This window comes from Neoarius graeffei, chromosome 23 (assembly GCF_027579695.1).
Source record: "Neoarius graeffei isolate fNeoGra1 chromosome 23, fNeoGra1.pri, whole genome shotgun sequence".
Lineage (NCBI taxonomy): Eukaryota > Metazoa > Chordata > Actinopteri > Siluriformes > Ariidae > Neoarius > Neoarius graeffei.
In genome coordinates, this window is record NC_083591.1 from 19,884,682 (window position 1) to 19,907,068 (window position 22,387).

General features: G+C 45.3%; 1 protein-coding gene across 2 annotated transcripts in view; it reads right to left on the bottom strand.

The window, feature by feature from the left end:
• ift57 (intraflagellar transport 57 homolog (Chlamydomonas)) overlaps nt 1-22,387 on the bottom strand; it is a 112,014-nt gene that overhangs the window by 55,625 nt on the left and 34,002 nt on the right. For both annotated transcript variants that reach the window (XM_060905907.1, XM_060905908.1), the window contains exons 2-4: nt 6,869-7,043; nt 6,620-6,738; nt 6,461-6,548 (exon numbers count right to left, since the gene is read on the bottom strand). In XM_060905907.1, the coding sequence (XP_060761890.1) occupies nt 6,461-6,548; nt 6,620-6,738; nt 6,869-7,043 (382 nt within the window). The remainder of the gene's footprint in view (nt 1-6,460; nt 6,549-6,619; nt 6,739-6,868; nt 7,044-22,387) is intronic.

The window sequence follows — 22,387 nt, forward strand, 5'->3', positions numbered from 1 at the left end:
CTTCTTTTTTGTGGAGAAACAAGGTAGTGGTCTCCAGCCATGCATAGAACGAATGAACCCTTTATTATCACTGTTACCAGTGAAATTGACCATCAACCTGTCCTTACAGAGGGGGAACAGGACAGGAAGACAGGGATAAAAGAAAAAGAAACAGTAGTAACATGAGAAAAGATGAGGGAAAAAAGAACACCCCCCCCCCCCCACTATGCTCCTATCAGGAGTACAGTGTGGGAGCATTTAAAAACCTCCGCACAAGCACACAATAACACAAGTACACTTTAAAAAACAGGACTTGAGGGGAGGGGAGGAGGTAGAGGTAACCCAGCGCAAGCAAGCAGCCGTCCGCTCCTGCAGCCATGAAGGCACTGGTCACGCACCTGCTTGTCACACTGGGGGTGAAAAACGGCGACCGCAGAAAATTGGGGAAGGAATGCAAAGAATGCGAGAGTGTCTCCCAGCAGTGACCTTCTGGGGGAAATGTTCCCCAGCAATGGCCTTGATCGAGGCCGGTGCTGTTCAGGGAGCCGAATGTCGACAAGATAGAGATTGTTTGGTCTTTTGAACAGACGCAGTCTTTACACGTCCACACCACTCGTCCATATCTGTCCATTTTGTCCATTCTGTTCAATTCAATTCAATTTGGTCTCTGAAATACTTATTCCTTGCAAAGCCGAAAGCATTTCCAAGATGACAACCATGTTGTGGTTCAAGTTCTGCCACAGTCTGAGTGCCGACAGCTTTGCCCACCACTTCAATCACATCGGGCAGCTTTGTGGGGCTTTGAACAGCTGTCACCGTTGTCTGATTTCCTCGATATACCAGGGCAATGCCTAATCCAATCAGCAAAAGTCCGGTAATCATGGTTCCGAATAGGTAGATATCGTCAGTGTCCTCCACAGACGTTCTGGCAGGACAGGTGGGTTCCCCCAAACCCAGGCTTCTTGTCGAGAAAAACTACATAGACTATAGAGGATTGAATCAAGTCTCTGTCAAACATCCCTGTCCTCTTCCTCTTATTCCTTAGGCTCTAGAACACCTTCGATCCACCAAGATCTTCTCAAAGCTCGACCTATGTAGTGCCTACAACCATCAGAATGAAGAAAGGCGATGAATGGAAGACCACCTTCAGCACAACCGCCGGCCATTTTGAGTACAGGATAATGCCCTATGGCCCTTCTTAGGCACCTAGCATGTTCCAGTGCTTGATCAATGATGTGCTAAGGGACATGCTAGGCAAGTTCATGATTGCCTATATTGACAACATCCTAATGTACTTTCCCAACAAGAAAAGCCACCTAGAACATGTCTGAGCCATCCTCCAACGCCTGCTGGTTAATCATCTCTACGTGAAAGCAGAGAAATGTGAATTTCATCAGAGTTGAATCTCCTTCTTGGGCTACATCAGTGCAGAAGGAGTCAGCAAGGATTCTGCCAAGGTATTTGCCATCATGTTCTGGCCAGCACCCACATCTGTAAAGGACCTTCAGCTTTTACAGATGTGGCAGACCTTTGCCAACTTTTACTGTCGCTTCATTAGAGGCTTCAGCATGATTGCCGCTCCTCTAATGGCCCTGCTCGAGAAGGGACCCAAATGTCTTCAATGGAACCTTCAGCAGAAGAAGCCTTCAACCGACTCAAGCACACCTTTACCTCTGCCCCAGTTCTTCAGCACCCTGATCTGACCAGGCCATTCACAGTTGAGGTCGATGCTTCTGATACTAGAGTAGGAGGAATCTTGTCTCAGCACTTCGGTGAGAAACACAAGCTTCACCCAGTGACTTTCTTCTCAAAGAAACTCACCTCTGCAGAGAGGAATTATAATGGTGGGAATAGAGAACTACTCACCATTAAAATTAGCCCTTGAGGAGTGGAGACACTGGCTGGAGGGAGCCATTGAGAATGACAGCACGGGCCAAACATGGCCACTCAGAACTACAACTCCCGGAGAGCACAGCGCCTCTTGTCACCCGCTTATTGATATCAGCTGTCGTTCATTTCTAAACTCAGCCACACTACTTAAGCCTCTCACACACACACCTTCAGTGCGAATTATCACTGTGTTTCTCCAGTCCATACCAAACCTTTCTATCTCTGCCTAACTCTTAGTATTTCTGACCCTTGCTCTTTCTTTGTTTATGTTATCTGTCTTGTCTCTATTACCCTGTTTGCCAATTGACCGACCCTTGTCTCCTTTCTGACTACACTTCTTGTCTTGCAATTTGGCTTTGTTTCCAGTTTGCTCCCCGCTCTCCCCTACACATACATCCATAAGTGCCTGCATTCTGACACTTATCTTGCTCTCATAACCCAGACATATGAAGAATATGACTGATTGTTGTGACATGTAGGGAACAACCAGTATTTTCCAGGAAATTCTGCAGCTTCTTTAATATTGCTGGCCTCTAGGTGGCCTCCCTGACCGGTTTTCTCCTTGTCTTCTCATCAATCTTGGAGGGATGTCCCAACCTTGGTAGAGTCACTGTTAAGCCATATTTTCTCTACTTGTTGATGACTGTCTTCACTGTGCTCCATGGGATGTTTAATGCTTTGGATACTTTTTTGTACCCCTTGATACTTTCAATAAGGAGATCCCATTCATGTTTTGAAAGCTCTTTGCTTGGCTTATGGAGTATGATGCAACCAAGAGGATCTCAGAATAATTCTACAGGAACAGCCAAACTTTATTTGAGGTCAGAGCCACTTTAGTTTGTATACACCTGGCACCAACTACTATTTAAGATGAGACTAAACGTGATTGGTTGATTCTGAACACAGCCACGTCCTTGATTATTAAAGGGTGTGCACAATTAGGTGCACAAAGGGTGTGCCAGGTTTTTGGATGGTTTTTATTTTATTTTTTTGTTGCCCTAAACAGGTTTTGATTTTTCACCTTTGTATAGATTGCAATTTTACAATAAAGGTGGAAAAAGTTCTGGCAGAATTCAAGTTCTGATGGAGGTGTGTAGACTTATGTTCACTCCGTGTGTGTGTGTGTGTGCGCGCGAGAGAGAGACAGACAGACAGAGAGACAAAGAGAGCACACGCACAAACTCCATTTCCAGAATAATTGGGATATTTTCCAACAAAAACAAATCTGTGATTTTGTTAATTCACGTGAACCTTTTATCTCATCTCATCTCATTATCTCTAGCCGCTTTATCCTTCTACAGGGTCACAGGCAAGCTGGAGCCTATCCCAGCTGACTACGGGCGAAAGGCGGGGTACACCCTGGACAAGTCGCCAGGTCATCACAGGGCTGACACATAGACACAGACAACCATTCACACTCACATTCACACCTACGGTCAATTTAGAGTCACCAGTTAACCTAACCTGCATGTCTTTGGACTGTGGGGGAAACCGGAGCACCCGGAGGAAATCCACGCGGACACGGGGAGAACATGCAAACTCCACACAGAAAGGCCCTCGCCGGCCCTGGGGCTCGAACCCAGGACCTTCTTGCTGTGAGGCGACAGCGCTAACCACTACACCACCGTGCCGCCCTGAACCTTTTATTTAAATGACAAAGATTTTCAATAGTTTTACTGACCAACTTAACTGTATTTTGTCAATATAAACGAAGTTGGAATTTGATGTCTGCAACACACTCAAAAAAAAAAAAGTTGGGACAGAAGAATTATTACCACTGAATTACATCACCTTTCCTTTTATAACTCTTTCAATCGCATGGGAATTGAGGATATTAATTGTTGCAGTTTTGCAATTGGAATTTTTGCCCATCCTCGTTTTATACAACACTTCAGCTGCTCAACTTTCTCTGATTGCTGTTGTCTGATTCTCCTCTTCATGATGCTCCATCCATTCTGAATAAGAGACAAATCTGGACTGCCAACAGACCAGTCAAGCACATGCACTCTGTCTATGAAGCCACGCTGTTGTAGCCCATGCAGAACGAGGCCTAGCATTGTCCTGCTGAAATAACCATGGACTTCCCGGAAAGAAATGATGCCTTGATGGCAACATGCGTCTCTCTAAAATCCCAGTGTATACCTCTGCGTCAATAGCACCTTCACATACATGCAAGTCACCCATAATGTGGGCACTGATGCACGCCCATACCATCAAAGATGCTGGCTTTTGCACCTTTCTCTGATAAACTGGATGCTTGTGTTTACCTTTGGCACAGAGAACTCAACGTCTGGTTTTCCTGAAAACAAGCTGTGATTTGTTAATTCTGACCACAGCACAGGTTTCCATGTCTTTCGGTCCCTCTGAGCTGAGTTCAGGTCCAGAGAAATTGGCTGCATCTCTGCATAGAATTGATGAATGGCTCCCTCCTTGCATAAAACAGCAGCGGACTGTGTTGACAATGGTTTGCCAAAGTATTTCTGAGCCTATATGGCTATATTTATCATATTAGCATGACCGTTTCTCAGGCAGTACTGAGAAAAGCCCTGAGGGCTCAAAGTTCACGCACATTCAACAGTGGTTTCCCTTTATGCACTGAGATGTCTCTGAATTCCCTGGATCTTTTCACAATATTATGTACTGTAGATTTTGAAAGACTTAAATTCTCTGCAATCCTGCACTGAGAAATATTGAGTTGATTAACAATTTCATGAATTTTGGAACAAAGTGGTCAGCCATGGCCCATCCTTGCTTGCAAAGACTGAGCCTTTGGTGCATGCTCCTTTTATACTCAATTATGATACTCTCACCTGTTACTAATTAACCTGCTTCTTGTGGAATCTTCCAAAATGGTGTTACTTGAATATCCTATCAACGATTCAGTTTTATTTTGCCTCTGTCCCAAAATTTGTGTGTTGCAGGCATCAAATGTTAACTTTGTTTATACTTACAATTAAGCTGGTCAGTAAAACCACTGAAATTATTTTCTTTGTACTTTTGTCAGTTAAATACAAGGTTCATGTGAATGAACAAATTAGAGATGTTTGTTTTGACTGCATTTTGGAAAACATCCCAACTTTACTGTAAATCGGGTTTGTATATGAAAAAGTAGTAACAGAGTAATTAGTCATTAGTGCAAAAATTGCTGTTTTTAATGTGAAATGAGACCAGCTTAAAATACATACAGTAATCGCTACCTTGTACCAACAAACTTAGCTCTGAATATTAGCACACTTTATTTCATCCCCAAATTTAGCCCTGCTGCTGTTTTGAGCATGGATTAAATAAAATTATAGATTCGACTATGCTGCCTCACATGCAGGCTGTAACATTTAATGTTTTTTCCAGCACTGGCAATCAGTAAAACCAAGTATGGAGATAGGTCTGTTTATGCAAGACTTCATTAATGTGAGCTAGCTATCTTTACTGCCAACTTGCTGACACTGTTAGCTAAGGAATCAGACTAAAGGCATTTTACAATCTCTGGCATGACCATTAATGTCACTTACCAAATGTCACTGACCACTTAAGTAAATTGATGATGCTTACTTGCTTGGTGGCAGTCAGATAATACTTTTTCATCTTTTAACAAAGTCATGATTAGCTTTTAGCTATACAAGGCTATATTTGAGCCCTGCATACTGTACAGAATGGGAGAGGTGTCTTATTCAGCTTTTCAACATCAATCCAGTCTATTTTCCATTTTTGAATTGCCAGAGTGGCAACTTTCTTTGCTGTTTTGTTTGCTGAGGATGGTGTTGGCCCAAGATTTTGGTTTCTTTCTTCTGAAACCGTCCCCCCCCCCCCCCCTTTTAAAATACAATACTGATCCATCGCAGCAGCTTACTTCACTGCAGGTGCAAGATTGTCCTGCCTCTGCCAGGTATTATAAAAGTGTTACATAGAAGTACATACCATTTTCATACAGTTACGTACAGTGCCAGTTAAAAGTTCGGACATGTGCGCATTCATAAGTCTTTTTCTGTATTTCAACTATTTTTGACATTGCAGAACAATAGTGAAGACATAAACTATGAAATAATACATGGAACATGTATGGACTTATTTGATAAAAGTCTTCAGAAAAACCAGAAAATGTTTCATATTTTAGATTCTTCAAAGTAGCGACCTTGATGGCAGTTTTTTTACACTGTTGGCATTATCTTAACCAGCTTCATGAGGTAGTTACCTGGAATGCTTTTTAATCAATAAGTGTGTCTTTTTAAAAGTTTTTTTTTATTTCTTGCTTTCTTAAAAGGTGTTTGAGATCATCAAACAGTAAATAGTCAATAATAAAGTACAGTAATTTTATGCATTACTATGGATAAAGAAAAGCTACTGAATTAGGTGTGTCCAAACTTTTGCTTGGTACCATCAAAAGTATGCAATAGCACTGTTTGCATGAGTGTGTTACAGATGGAAATGGCTTAATGTAGGATAATAAATGTAACATATAAAATTATTACTTTCTGGTCACATTCATTATTTAATTTAAATTCCAATATACTGTGATTGACAGGTTTTTTTAAACTATGTCCACGTATTAATGGACCTGACTATATGTGTAACTTTGAAAGTGTGTGTGCCTCACAGTCAACTCTTCCACTTTGCTGAGTGTGAGCTCAGCATCATCTCCAATCACTGACTTCTCCTCCAGTTCCTCTGAGGGGTATAGAGGCCTGAGAAAAAGAATGAAATATTTGAAGAGCTCTTCTTAAATGTTCTTCTAAAGTCATGAAGTGTTATTTACCTCTTCCAGACAAACTGTCTACACTTCAGGGCTTCCTCTGCTAAGCGGTCCAAGGTGTAACATACATATTCCCCAGAACCAGACTTCAGCTTAGTTGGGGGAAAGTCAACCAACACACCCTACAGCAACCACACAATCAATCAAATCATAGAGTGAGTACACTTTCTAGAAATGGCTGTTTCTCTCTTTTTCATACACATACACATGCAATCACAAACAGTCTTGTGTTCTTATGTGGTTGTAACTGACCAGCGCCCTAAGGTGCATCAGGACATTTGAGACAATTGCATTGGGGTCATCGTATTCTTGTGGTGTTTCAAACGACTGGCCACATAGTGTGATGAGCCACGCTGCAATGACGCTGAACATGTAGAACTGTTCACCAGGGTTACTCACTGTGTAAGAATTTGTGACAAAATAATGCCTGGAAGAAAGATAGTGGGGAGCAAAATGGAGAGAAGCAGAGAAAGATGATAAGATGGCAGTAGTCAGTTTTGGTACAGTTTTTTTTTTCCAATGCAGCCACTCAATCATGCATGCACTGACATTTGAGAATGTACATTTACTATGCCAGCATAAAGGCAAAGACTCCGGTTCCTCTGGAGAGTTTCCAAATGGCCCTTTTCCACTACCCTTTTTCAGCTCACTTCAGCCCGACACGGCTCGCGTTTCGACTATCTCAGAACAGCACGACTCAGCTCGCTTCAGCCCTGCTCAGCACCCAAAACTCGCACGGTTTTGGAGTAGGGCTGAAGCGAGCCAAACCGAGCTGAGTGGGGCTGGGGGCGTGAGGAGACACTCCCCTGTGCACTGATTGGTGAGGAGGAATGTCCTCACATGCCCACACACGCCCTGCGAGCACGCTGGGATCTGTAAACACCGTAAACCCGGAAGAAGAATAATTACGAATTACGAGAATTTCTGAAGCCTTATGCGCCTCGCCTCATCTATACGCTCTTGCCAGTATCTGTTGGCGTTGTTGGTGACAACAAGCCACAGCACCAAGACCAGCAACACTAACGACTCCATGTCCTCCATGTTTATTGTTTACTATCCGGGTCGTGAGACTACCGCTTAAAAGGTCACTGATGTCACTGTTTGCGCCGCCTAACGACATCACGTGACGTCCACCCACTTTTGCTAACTCCACCCAATGTGTCCACCCACTTCCAGCCAGCACGGTTCAGCGCGGTTGTAGTCGAAATGCAACTCCAACAGCCCCACTCAGCTCGACTCAGCCCAACTCAGCACAGCACGGCTCAGCCCAACTCAGCCGCGTTGGTAGTGGAAAAGCGGCATTAGTGGACCAGAGAGTTTCCAGAACTCCCAGATATCATTTTTTCAATATCAATAATTCATGTTTGAGAGAGTTTCAATAAAATGATGCCATTCAATCCAGTTATAGCAGCAAAACATTGAATGTAAGTATTGTGGTCCAATTTCTACGTTTGGTTTCCTTAAAGGTCCCATGGCATGAAATTTTCACTTTCTGAGGTTTTTTAACGTTAAAATGAGTTCCTCTGACCTTCTTAAGTCACACCAGTGGCTAGAAATTTCATAATGTGTAAACCAAACTATGCCCAACATTTGAGAATGGCGCATCAAAACGGCGCGTTGATAAGCTCTTCCCTTTACTACGTCAGCAAAGGAGATGATCCCCATGCCCCCCCTCTGGATTCCCACCCACCGTATGAATTGCCCGCCCAGTTGTAGTGAGGAGACCATACACAACATGGCATCACCTAAGCGAGCGAAACATGGAAATTGCGCTGTACATGGATGTGACAACACAGAAAAGAGTCTGTTTTTACTGCCGACGGGAGAGCCCCTGAAGACGCATTGGCTTAATTTTATTTACTTCAATAATACGCCGTCGAGTCTACCTAAGACGGTGTATGTTTGTCGGAAGCATTTTCCTGAGGAATGTTTCCACAACTTGGGACAGTACAGGGCAGGTTTTGCACATCAACTGTCACTGAAGCCTGGGTCCGTACCAAGCATCCCTGCCGCATCAGCCACAAACAGTGAACAAGTATAACTGTTAAGTCATTTTGCCGTGTTTTAAAATCGGTGCCACGTTAGCCTTGCAATGGCTACATTAGCTGTGCAGCTAACCGCTTCCTGCAGTTAGCCAGGTACTCTGCGCTACAAAACCAAAAAGCATGCAGCATGCTCTATTACAATAGCCAATCAACAGTTTTTACAAAAGACACCCACATTCTTTTAAGTCACTCGTTCATTTTATTTATTTGTTTGTTCAGTAAAAACCCAAACATTTGTTGAATTTATTTTATTTCCTCGAGTCGCACCTTACTGACATCAGCGCGCGGTATTTTTCCCTTTGCGGTTTGTTCCTTCTCTCTCGCCATAGTAAGACACCCACATCTGCTTGTTCTGACCCACTGGAGGTAGCGTCACAGTGCTGTTAGCCAATCAGAGGTAACACGTTTACATGTCATGAATATTAATGATAAGACCCGCCCCCACCCTCTACCCTTCCCCGCCTCCATGCTTCTCATTAGCAAAATGACGCACTGGGAAAAGCGCTGAAATGGGGCTTTCTCCCAGGAGGCTATATCTACGTGCCGAGGGTTCATTTCGAGAAAGGCTGCGGATATAACATCCGGAAACCTCCACGAGCCCGTTTAAAGCATCAACAAACCACCATGCCATGGGTCCTTTAAAGTTGTTCATTTTATACTCTACAGTCAGTGAGAAAAAAAATCTAGCCATGCACTCGTAAGTACAGTGTGCAAACCATCGTAACACTACTAATTCATTACCCAGCCACCATGTTCAAAATAATAGTGAAAGAAAAAGGCCCAAATGTGTGGAAATCTAATATCACACATTACGCCAGCAGAATGGAAATCAACATACCGGTAGACATTTTCAATCACTATAAATAAATGAAATATTCGATCGCTGCAAGTCTGTTATTAAAGGGTACTTGTACAGCATTTAAACTTAATTTATATCGATAGTAGAAGCCTTAATTATTATAATGCATACAAGTGCAGCCACCTGATTAGCTATCATAAGTAGCTTTAAGTGCTTAACAGTCCAAAAGCACGTCAAGCTTTACTGTACATGGGCAACCAATATGGCGCCCAGGATGTGACATCAAGTCGTTGATAGCCAAGCACCAGACGTTAGGTGTAGAGTAGAGTGGGGTAATATGCCCCCGGCCTGTTTTACCCAAAATAACCACCAGATGGCGCAAAGTTACATTTCTATTGTTGCTCTGGACTGGCTTGACAATGGGGATATACAAATATCCACTGTGGATCGCATATCAGCAACGCAGCGGAGAGAAATCAAATTTCATGGTAAGTGATATAATTTTCAGATATCAGTAAAACTGTATTTAGATAGCTGCTATTTCGTCAGATATCACAACTGTGTATGTGGTATGAGTAGACAAGTCAGTACGTTAAAAAAATACATTAGGTATAAAAAGTTGAATCACATTTTGAAAGTAAGACCCTTTTTTGTAAAAGTGTAGTCTGTGGGGTAAAACGCCCCCTTAATGGCGAGGTAAATGGCCCCCAGGGGGCATCGTTTCCTTTTATCATAATTACTGTATTTCATACATTTCTGAATAGCAGATACATAGTTTTTAATAACATCTCGCTTACCTGGTTGAGTAAAACAAGTAATTTGAACTTAATATTAAAAATAATTGAAATTTAAAAAAAAATTGAAATTAAAATGCGAAATATAATAAAATACTGCATCTATTCATTAATTCAGGGATATTTTCTTGTTTCTTTCACATTATAGGCTTAAGTAAACACTTTTGCTATCCAAACAGCTTTTTTTGAGTGAGGGGGCCTATTGCCCCACCTCAGGGGGCCTTTTACCCCACTGGGGGAGGGGGGTAAAAGGCCCCCTTGGCACAATGTTTGTTTTTGTTAAAAAAAAAAAGTATTAACTTTAGGCAAACTTTAGGTGGCATTATTGTTCATGTCACTGTTGTCAAAAACTATGAGTAAAACTAAACACATGGTTCATTTCAACTTGGAGAAAAACTGAATTTTCCTTAAGGGGGGCTTTTTCCCCCCACTCTACTCTAACCGATGTCGATGTATTTGTGAGCCTGGATTTAGTCAGATGAAAAAGACTTACCCGTATCTGCAAGTCAGTATGGATAGGGGAGAAACTGGATATTTGTAAGAACCTCAGAAAAAGGACGATAATAAGTCAGTGAATTGTTTCACAGATAAACCCAGTTTGGAAATGTATGTTGCACACAAGCCTGCATTAAAAATGGCCTACATACAGTGGTGCTTGAAAGTTTGTAAAGCCTTTAGAATTTTCTATATTTCTGCATAAATAGGACCTAAAACGACCTAAAACATCAGATTTTCACACAAGTCCTAAAAGTAGATAAAGAGAACCCAGTTAAACAAATGAGACAAAAATATTATACTTGGTCATTTATTTATTGAGAAATGATCCAATATTACACATCTGGGAGTGGCAAAAGTATGTGAACATTTGCTTTCAGTATCTGGTGCAGCAATAACTGCAACTAAATGTTTCTGGTAACTGTTGATCAGTCCTACACACTGGCTTGGAGGCATTTTTTTTTTTTGAATATTTATGTTTGATTTTTTTCAAGAACAAGGACAAAATTACATTTACAAACTGGCAAGACAAACTCAAATCAAGGAAAAACTCAATGTCCACAAAGTGGCAAAGTAAAAATTAAATGAACTCACAATTACAGGACAATAGAAAGTGGAAAAATTAAATAAATAAAAAAAAAAATAAATAAATACAAACAATAATAGCAATAAATGAATAAATAAAATACATTATGCAATAATCGAAGATACAGAGAAAGACAAAGGGTAGCATCACTACTCATAGATCATGTCAAACTTGAATACAGGGAAATTAGTCAGTCAATCTGGCATGCTGGTACTGTAGATTTTCCATATAAATTAGAAATGGTTGGCATATTTTGTAAAAAGTCTTACTACTTTTCTGCATCCAGTAAGTTATTTTCTCTAGAGGCACACAGCTATTGACTTCACTGCAAACTGCAAACCGTTTTATGCTCTGCGAGAGTTTTCCTCGTTTATTCTGGTTGGAGTCTACATCCCTTCTCAGGCTTGTGTTACTGAGGCATTACAACACCTGGCTAACCAGATAAACAACGTGGAGAAAAAACACACGGACTCTTTGCTCATTGTTTTGGGGTACTTTAACAGAGCAAACCTCAGCCACGAACTGCCAAAATATAAACAGCACATTAAGTGGACAGGGACACTAACACTCTGGACCATTGTTACACTGTTTTAAAGGACTCATACCACTCTGTCCCTCGTGCAGCCTTGGGACTATCTGATCACTGCATTGTTCATCTTATCCCGACCTACAGGCAGAAGCTGAAATCTGCTAAGCCTGTAGTCAAGATGGTGAGGAGATGGTCCGATGAGGCCAAAGTGGAACTACAAGTCTGCTTTGACTGCACTGATTGGAGTGTTTTTGAGGCTGCAGCTTCAGACCTGCATGAACTGACTGATACTGTGACATCTTACATCAGTTTTTGTGAGGATATGTGACCCCTCACCGAATCCAGGGACACATGTCGGCCGAAACGAATCCGAGATAATCGCAAAAGAAGCATTTTTTTCTAAATTTGTGATTTTTGTTTTTTTCCATCATGTGCAAGTTGAGATCTTGAAGAATGCAATCAGTATTTCAGATAATATATTGTTTTGTTAGAAAAGCATACATGTTTGTTGCAAATTGTCTCGTTTTTGTCAGGACTGTAGCCTGCTGGGGGGTGTGGGTAAATTACCATATGGGCCATTCACATGATGATTTAAGTCTTTTTTTTTTTTCGCGAATCAGCTGTATGATCCGAGCTGAGCGCATGGCAACTTAACCTGCATAGAGGCGTGTAATTTCACTATGGAATGAGCATGTTAAACAGAGCACAGAGGAGCTGAAACACCGCGAAGCAAACAGACACACGGTATTTACATCGGAGATAACCATTTCTAGCAAAAAAAAAACAAAAAAACGCAACCTCGTTTTCCAGATTGAATGGAATACTTGAATGATCGGATGATACACGGACCGTTCTAGGATTACATTCCATCGGAGGCATTGGTGTGTGCAAGGCGCCGTTTCTCTTTCTGATGGGGCAAGTTTATTAATCTAAGGCTGTGTGGTTATTTTTGCATGTAATGGAGAGTGGTTTGGTTAAGCCTAGGTCACAACCGGACATACGATTTTTTGGCCGTGCGATTTTTGGCGTTTCCCAAATCGCTGTGGTTTTTTTTTTTTTTGTTCACGGAGAAAGACGCGCGTTGGCCGTAAGTTTGTCTTGCAACCTGAAAAAATCGTAAGCGCCCGTAGAGTTTGTTTGATATGACAAAGAACTTCTGCGGCCGGTCTGCGGCTCGAAAATCAGCACATCACACGCGCGCTCTCGTGCGTTTCATGCGCGCTCTCGTGCGTTTCTTGCGTTTTTTGCATGTAGACCGGCCGTAGGAGCACGTACGGCCGGTTGTGACCGAGGCTTTACATGAAACTAGTGTTGTGTTAGTTGTGTCATCATTGTGCTATCTTTCTTTCTTACGGTGTGAGTAATTTTTCAACCACAAAACGTTAAAGTATACTTTAGGACTTATTTTTGTACTTCATAATTGTGTTGGGTATACTTTGCATGGAAGGAAAATTGACGTGGTGATCTTTGTTTACATGAAAGTAGTATCGTGCTAGCTAGTAGGGGGTAGAGCTTTCCTTAATATCATGCAAATGAGCACCATTATGTGCCCGCCCTACACCCAGAGTAGCTGAGATGGAAAACTTTGAGGGCGATTTTCTCCCTTTTCTGTTTTAAGTAGTATACACTTTCAAAAGGCCACACATTCTTCAAATATTGTCAGATCTCCACATGGAAGGCATCATTGGAAAGCTTAGAAACTGTACTTTCTGAATCTGTCAATAACTCAAAATGCCCCCGGGCAGACATGTGTCCCTGGATTCTGTTTTCTGACACATATGCGTGTGCCCGGGCCCCACCCTGGAGCCAGGCCCGGGGTTGGGGCTCGTATGCGAGCGCTTGGTGGTCGGGCCTTTGCCCATGGGGCCCGGCCGGGCTCAGCCCGAAGAGGTGACATGGGCCCGACCTCCTGTGGGTTCCCCACCCACAGAGGTAGCAGTAGGGGACTGGTGCAGTGTGGATTGGGTGGCAGTCGAAGGCAGGGGCCTCGATGACCTGATCCCCGGACACAGCGGCTGGCTGTTGGGACATGGAATGTCACTTCGCTGGGGGGGGGAAGGAGCCTGAGCTTGTGCGGGAGGTTGAGAGGTACCGGCTAGAGATAGTTGGGCTCACCTCCATGCACAGCTTGGGCTCTGGAACCCAGCTCCTCGAGAGGGGCTGGACTCTCCACTTCTCTGGAGTCGCCCGTGGTGAGCGGCGGCGGGCTGGTGTGGGCTTGCTTATAGCTCCCCAGCTCAGCCACCATGTGTTGGAGTTTACCCCAGTGAACGAGAGGGTCGCCTCTCTGCGCCTTCGGATTGGGGAGAGGGCTCTTGCTGTTGTTTGTGCCTACGGGCCAAATAGCAGTATAGAGTATCCGGCCTTCTTGGAGTTCCTGGGAGAGGTACTGAGGGGTGCTCAGACTGGGGTACATTGTGCAGACATTGTGCTACTGGGGGACTTCAGTGCTCACGTGGGCGATGACAGTGACACCTGGAGGGGCGTGGTTGGGAGGAACGGCCTCCCTGATCTGAACCCGAGTGGTGTTTTGTTATTGGACTTCTGTGCTAGTCACGGTTTGTCCATAACTAACACCATGTTCAAGCATAGGGGTGTCCATAAGTGCACGTGGCACCAGGACACCTTAGGTCGGAGGTCGATGATAGACTTTGTAGTCGTTTCATCTGATCTCCGGCCCTATATCTTGGACACTTGGGTGAAGAGAGGGGCTGAGCTGTCAACTGATCACCACCTGGTGGCGAGTTGGATCCGCTGGCGGAGGAGGAAGCTGGACAGACCTGGCAGGCCCAAACGTATGGTGAGGGTCTGCTGGGAACGTCTGGCTGAGCACTCTGTTGGGGAGGTCTTTAACTCCCACCTCTGGGAGAGCTTTTCCCAGCTTCCGAGGGAGGCAGGGGACATTGAGTCTGGAGTGGACCATGTTCTCTACCTCCATTGTGGACGCAGCTGTTCGGAGCTGTGGCCGCAAGGTCTCCAGTGCCTACGAAGGCGGCAATCCCTGAACCCGGTGGTGGACACCAGAAGTAAGGGATGCCATCAAGCTGAAGGAGTCCTATCGGGCCATGTTGACCTCCAGGACTCCTGAGGCAGCTGACGGGTATCGGCAGGCCAGGCGTGCTGCAGCTCGGGCAGTTGCGGAGGCAAAAACTCGGAACTGGGAGGAGTTCGGGGAAGCCATGGAGAAGGACTATCGGTCGGCCTCGAAGAAATTCTGGCAAACCGTCCAGCGCCTCAGGAGGGGGAAGCAGTACTCTGCCAACACTGTTTACAGTGCAGGTGGGGAGCTGTTGACCTCAACTGGGGACATTGTCGGGCGGTGGAAGGAATACTTTGAGGATCTCCTCAATCCCACCGTCATGTCTTCCACTGAGGAGACTGAGGCTGATGACTCAGAGGTGGACTTGTCCATTACCCAAGCCGAAGTCACTGAGGTGGTTTGCAAGCTCCTCGGTGGCAAGGCACCGGGGGTGGATGAGATCCGCCCTGAGTATCTCAAGTCTCTGGATGTTGTGGGGCTGTCTTGGTTGACACGCCTCTGCAACATCACGTGGCAGTCGGGGACAGTGCCTCTGGAGTGGCAGACTGGGGTGGTGGTCCCTCTTTTTAAGAAAGGGGACCGGAGTGTGTGCTCCAATTATAGGTGAATCGAAACTCCAGGGTACTGGAGAGGAGAATTCGACCAATAGTCGAACCTCGGATCCAGGAGGAACAATGCGGTTTTCGTCCTGGTCGCGGAACACTGGACCAGCTCTATACCCTTCATAGGGTGCTCGGGGGTTCATGGGAGTTTGCCCAACCAGTCCACATGTGCTTTGTGGATCTGGAGAAGGCATTCGACCATGTCCCCCGTGGTATTCTGTGGGGGGGGTGCTTCGGGAGTATGGGGTTCGGGGCTCTTTGCTAAGGGCTGTCCGGTCCCTGTACGAACGGAGCAGGAGTCTGGTTCGCATTGCCGGCAGTAAGTCAGACCTGTTCCCAGTGCATGTTGGACTCCGGCAGGGCTGCCCTTTGTCACCAGTTCTGTTCATAATTTTTATGGACAGAATTTCTAGGCGCAGCCAGGGGCCGGAAGGAATCCTGTTTGGGAACCACAGGATTTCATCTCTGCTTTTTGCAGATGATGTTGTCCTGTTGGCTTCTTCAAACCAGGACCTTCAGCATGCACTGGGGCGGTTTGCAGTCGAGTGTGAAGCGGCTGGGATGAGAATCAGCACCTCCAAGTCCGAGGCCATGGTTCTCGACCGGAAAAGGGTGGCTTGCCCTCTCCAGGTTGGTGGAGAAGTCCTGCCTCAAGTGGAGGAGTTTAAGTATCTCGGGATCTTGTTCACGAGTGAGGGAAGGATGGAGCGTGAGATCGACAGGCAGATTGGTGCAGCCTCCACAGTGATGCGGTCGCTTTACCGGTCCGTCGTGGTGAAGAAGGAGCTGAGCCAAAAGGCGAAGCTCTCAATTTACCGGTCGATCTACGTTCCGACTCTCACCTATGGTCATGAGCTTTGGGTAATGACCAAAAGAACAAGATCGCGGATACAAGCGGCCGAAATGAGTTTCCTTCGCAGGGTGGCTGGGCGCTCCCTTAGAGATAGGGTGAGAAGCACAGTCACTCGGGAGGAGCTCGGAGTAGAGCCGCTGCTCCTCCACATCGAGAGGAATCAGCTGAGGTGGCTTGGGCATCTTTTTCGGATGCCTCCTGGACGCCTCCCTGGGGAGGTGTTCCAGGCATGTCCCCCCGGGAGGAGGCCCCGGGGAAGACCCAGGACACGCTGGAGGGACTATGTCTCTCGGCTGGCCTGGGAACGCCTCGGTGTTCTTCCCGAGGAGCTGGCCGAGGTGTCTGGGGAAAGGGAAGTTTGGGCTTCCATGCTTAGACTGCTGCCTCCGCGACCCGGTCCCGGATAAAGCGGAAGAAGACGAGACGTGTGTGCCCACCAAGACCTTCCGCACATACAACAACAAAACCCTGGTTCACTGCAAAACTCAGGCAGCTTCGCCAGGCCAAGGAGTAGGCCTACAGAAGTGGGGACAGAGTCCTGTACAAACAGGCCAGAAAAACACTGATGAAAGAGATGAAAGCAGCTAAGAGGAGCTACACTGAAAGGATCAAAAACAGCCTTTCAGCCAATGATCCAGAGTCCTTGTGGAGAGGCCTGAAGAGCATCACCAACTACAGGAGACCATCCCCCAACACTGCAATGAATCATCAACTGGCTGACGAGTTGAATGTGTTCTACTGCAGATTTGGCACATTCACACCTCTTCCCCCCCCAGACATTAAAGACCCATTTACACCCCCTGCTATTCTGCTTCCTCTCGCCTCTGACCCCACACCAGCACTTAAGATCTGTGAAGAGGATGTTTGTCAGCTTTTTCGCAGACAGAAGATCAGGAAGGCACCCGGCCCAGACGGTGTGTCACCCTCCTGGCTGAAGGTCTGTGCTGATCAGCTGGCCCCCATCTTCACCCAGATCTTCAATAGATCCCTGGAGCTGTGTGAAGTCCCCTCATGCTTCAAACGCTCCACAATAATCCCGGTTCCCAAGAAAACCACCATCACAGGACTGAATGACTACAGGCCTGTAGCCCTCACATCTGTAGTCATGAAGTCCTTTAAGAGACTGGTGTTGTCACACCTGAAGGACATCACAGACCCCCTTGCTGGACCCCCTGCAGTTTGCCTACTGGGCAAACAGGTCAGCAGATGATGCAATCAACATGGGACTGCACTACATCCTGCAACACCTTGACTCTGCAAGATCGTACGCCAGGATCCTGTTCGTGGACTTCAGTTCGGCGTTCAACACCATCGTTCCAGGCATCCTCCACACCAAGCTCACCCAGCTCACTGTGCCCTCCTCCACCTGTCAGTGGATTATAAACTTCCTGACTGACGGGAAGCAGCAGGTGAGGCTGGGGAGCAGAAATGGGTCAAAAATTGAGGGAGGAGAAGCAGTTTAATTGATTTGCACAAAATTCAAAATGGGTCAAAAATTGAAGGAGGAGAAGCAGTTTAATTGATTTGCACAAAATTCAAAATGGCGGGAAATTTTTCCGGGCGGAAAATGATGTCACAGGGTGCGCTGGAATCGTCTCGGCCCAAGGATTCCAGGGACACCAAGTTTTTGAAAATCGGACCAACGGTTCAAAAGTTACAAGCAGAAACGTATCGGTGACTTGCACCCGCGAATTTGAGCTGCTGGTGGCGCTAGAGAGTTTAAGGCGTAGACTTGAAACTTGCTGAGACGAACCTTGAGTGTGTGAAGAAACAGTGTGCAAAAATCCAGCACCCGGACTATCAGCACTGGCGCCCCCCAGGGGTGTGTGCTCTCCTCACTGCTATTCTCCCTTTACACCAACGACTGCACCTCAAGAGACTTGTCTGTTAAATTCCTGAAATTTGCAGATGACAACAGTCACTGGCCTCATCCGAGACGGTGACGAGTCTGCATACAGACAGGAGGTTGAACGGCTGGTCTGTTGGTGCGGTCAGAACAATCTGGAGCTGAACACACTCAAAACTGTAGAGATGACAGTGGACTTTAGGAGGAGCCCCCCCACCCCCACCGTCACCAACAACACTGTGACTGCTGTTGAAACCTTCAGGTTTCTGGGCTCCACAATCTCCCAGGACCTGAAGTGGGAGACCAACACAGTCACCATTATCAAAAAGGCCCAGCAAAGGTTGTACTTTATGCACCAGCTCAGGAAGCTCAACCTGTCTAATGCCGCTTTTCCACTACAAACGCGGCTGAGCCGTGCCGTGCCGAGTCGAGCTGAGTCGGGCTGAGCGGGGCTGTTGGAGTTGCATTTCGACTACAACCGCGCTGAACCGTGCTGGCTGGAAGTGGGTGGACACATTGGGTGGAGTTAGCGAAAGTGGGTGGACGTCATGTGATGTCGTTAAGCAGCGCAAACAGTGACATCAGTGACAGTGGCGGAACAAGTCAGAGCCGGGCCGGGGGCAGGGCAAACGACCGGACCCTTTATTAAAGCTTATCATAACATCATTTTAGGCTACAAAATGTCCGCAACTGCGGTGTTTACCAATTTCAACACTACCGGGTGCAACTATGTTATTTAGTACATCAAGTCCTTCAAACGAACATGTAACTCAGAAACAAAAAACATTAGGATACTGTACATGGCTCATAATAAAACATCAATAGCCTATACTGCGCACATTATTTGAAGGGCATACGAATGAGCGCTCAGAGGTTGCAACGCTGACAGGAAGAGTCAGAAATAAAAGGAGGGCGGTGCAAACCTCACTGAATGCACTGTGTTTACCAATTTCAACACTACGGGGTGCAACTATGTTATTTTGTACATTAAGTCCTTCAAACGAACATGTAACTCAGAAACAAAAAAACATTCGGCTACATACTGTACATGGCTCATAATAAAACATCAATAGCCTACTGCGCGCATTATTTGAAGGGCATACGGCGAGCCTTACGCTCCGCGAACTCGTCCCCGATGCTCTGTATGTCACTGATTCAGTGATCTTTTAAGCGGTAGTCTCACGACCCGGATAGTAAACAATAAACATGGAGGACATGGAGTCGTTAGTGTTGCTGGTCTTGGTGCTGTGGCTTGACAACGCCAACAGATACTGGCAAGAGCGTATAGATGAGGCGAGGCGCACAAGGCTTCAGAAATTCTCGTAATTCGTAATTCTTCTTCTTCCGGGTTTGCGGTGTTTACAGATCCCAGCGCGCTCGCGGGGCGTGTGTGGGCATGTGAGGACACGCCTCCTCACCAATCAGTGCACAGGGGAGTGTCTGCTCACGCCCCCAGCCTCAGTCAGCACGGTTTGGCTCGCTTCAGCCCTACCCCAAAACGGTGCGAGTTTTAGGGGCTAAGCAGGGCTGAAACGAGCTGAGTCGTGCTGGTTTTTGGTAGTCGAAACGCGAGCCGTGTCGGGCTGAAGTGAGCTGAAGCGAGCTGAAGTGAGCTGAAAAAGGGTAGTGGAAAAGGGCCATAAGGAGCTGCTGACACAATTCTACTCTGCCATCATTCAGTCTGTTCTCTGCTCTTCCATCACTGTTTGGTTTGGATCGGTCACCAAGCAGGACAAAAACAGACTGGAACGGACAATAAGGTCTGCAGAGAAAATTATTGGTGTCAGCCTGCCCTCCATCCAAGACCTGTACCTGTCCAGAGTCAGGAAACGGGCAGGTAACATCTCTGCAGACCCATCACACCCTGGTCACAAATTGTTTAAACTTCTCCCCTCTGGGAGACGCTACAGAACACTGTACGCAAAAACAACCAGACACAAGAACAGTTTTTTTCCCCTCAGGCTGTCTCTGTGATGAACAGCTAAAACCGGATTCAAATATCAGTAACATCAACTGTGAAATATCTGCACACTCATGCCGTCATTCTGTGCACACTGTATATTTATATTTACTAAGTCATCCTTGCACTATGCACCATTTTGCACCAAAAGATTAAAAATTTATATCCTTGTCGATACATATATTTACCCTTCTACATGTACATAGCTTTTTGTTTTTTGTCTATGCTTTTTTTTTTATCTGTTTGTACTCAGAGAGCTAAGTGAAACCGGAGTCAAAGTCCTCGTGTGTGTTCACATACCTGGCAATAAAAGTGATTCTGATTTAAAGTAGAGGTGACCCCATCTCTGCACAAGTCCCTCCATAACTGCTCCTCAATACTTATTCCCAGGTCCTTCTCCCATTTAACCCTTGATCTATCCATATCTGGTATTGATAAAGTCGACATAAGAGCTGTATACATTTTTTTTTTTAAAGATTTTTTTGGGGGGCTTTTTCACCTTTATTGGATAAGACAGTGTAGAGACAGGAAATGAGCAGGAGAGAGACAGGGAGGGATTGGGAAATGACCTCAGGTCGGAATCGAACCCGGGTCCCCGGATTTATGGTATGGCGCCTTATCCACCTGAGCCACGACGCCCCCAAGCTGTATACACTCGAACTGATAGTTCTAAATAACGGTTGGCCATCATGACACAGATGCTCAACTGGAGATATGGGAGATACATTCCAATCTCCTTTTTGATTGGCTCTAATAAAGTCATGTAACTGGAGATAACTAAGGAAATCCTTATTTGTCAAACTGTGCTTTTCTTTTAACTGTTCTAGAGATGTAAATACTCTGTCTTTATCGCAGTGTTCTAGGCGGCAAATACCTTGATCCTGCCAAGATCTAAAGTTGCCACTCTGAAGGATCATTGGTAACAATCTATTTCCCCATAATGGAGTTTTAGGAGAAAGAAACCCATCTATCTTAAAAAATTCATGGAGTTTATACCAAACCTGGATTGAATGGATAATTAAAGGATTAATCAGTTGTAGTTTTGATTGTTTGTTTATTTATACAATAAATTTGTTGGTGGCGGCACGGTGGTGTAGTGGTTAGCGCTGTCGCCTCACAGCAAGAAGGTCCTGGGTTCAAGCCCCGGGGCCGGCGAGGGCCTTTCTGTGTGGAGTTTGCATGTTCTCCCCGTGTCCGCGTGGGTTTCCTCCGGGTGCTCCGGTTTCCCCCACAGTCCAAAGACATGCAGGTTAGGTTAACTGGTGACTCTAAATTGACCGTAGGTGTGAATGAGAGTGTGAATGGTTGTCTGTGTCTATGTGTCAGCCCTGTGATGACCTGGCGACTTGTCCAGGGTGTACCCCGCCTTTCGCCCGTAGTCAGCTGGGATAGGCTCCAGCTCGCCTGCGACCCTGTAGAAGGATAAAGTGGCTAGAGATAATGAGATGAGATGAGAAATTTGTTGGTGTCTCCTCTTTCATTTCTATCCTTTCAATATTGAGCCATGAAGAAGGAGGGCCCGTGTCAAACATCTGTGCCAAAAATCTGGATTGAGCAGCATAATAGTACAACTGAAAGTTCAGGAGTTTCAGACCTCCATCCTCATAATCCAGAGTTAATTTATCCATGCTGAGTCTTAGCGTCTTACCATGCCAAATAAACTGATTATTTTTTAAGGGAGGAAAAGAATGCTACTGGGACATGAATCGGAAGTGACTGAAACATATATAGGAATCTAGGCAGGATATTCATAACATTTAATTCTATCAAGTAAAGTAAGAGGCAAATCCATCCATTTTTTCAAATCTCCTCCCATTTTCTGAAGCAAACTGACTAAATTGAACTTGTAGAGATTTTTTAAGGTTACTGTCAACAAACACACCTAGATATTTAAAACCCATAGGAGACCATTTAAAAGGGAACTTATACTTAACTTTACTGAAATCAAATACAGACAACAGCAAAATCTCGCTTTTGTCAAAATTAACCTTGTACCCAGAAAATGAACTGTATGTACCCAATAATTCCTGGAGGTAAGAATGAGAGTGTTCAGGGTTGGTCAAAAATAAAACGATGTCATCAGCAAAAAGTGAAATCTTATGTGTATCAGTACCAATCTCAAAGCTACATATATTAGGATTGCTTCTAAGGGCCTCTGCCAGGGGCTCAATGGCAAGCGCAAAGAGGGCAGAGAAATAACCCTAGCCTGGGGGGGATCTGCA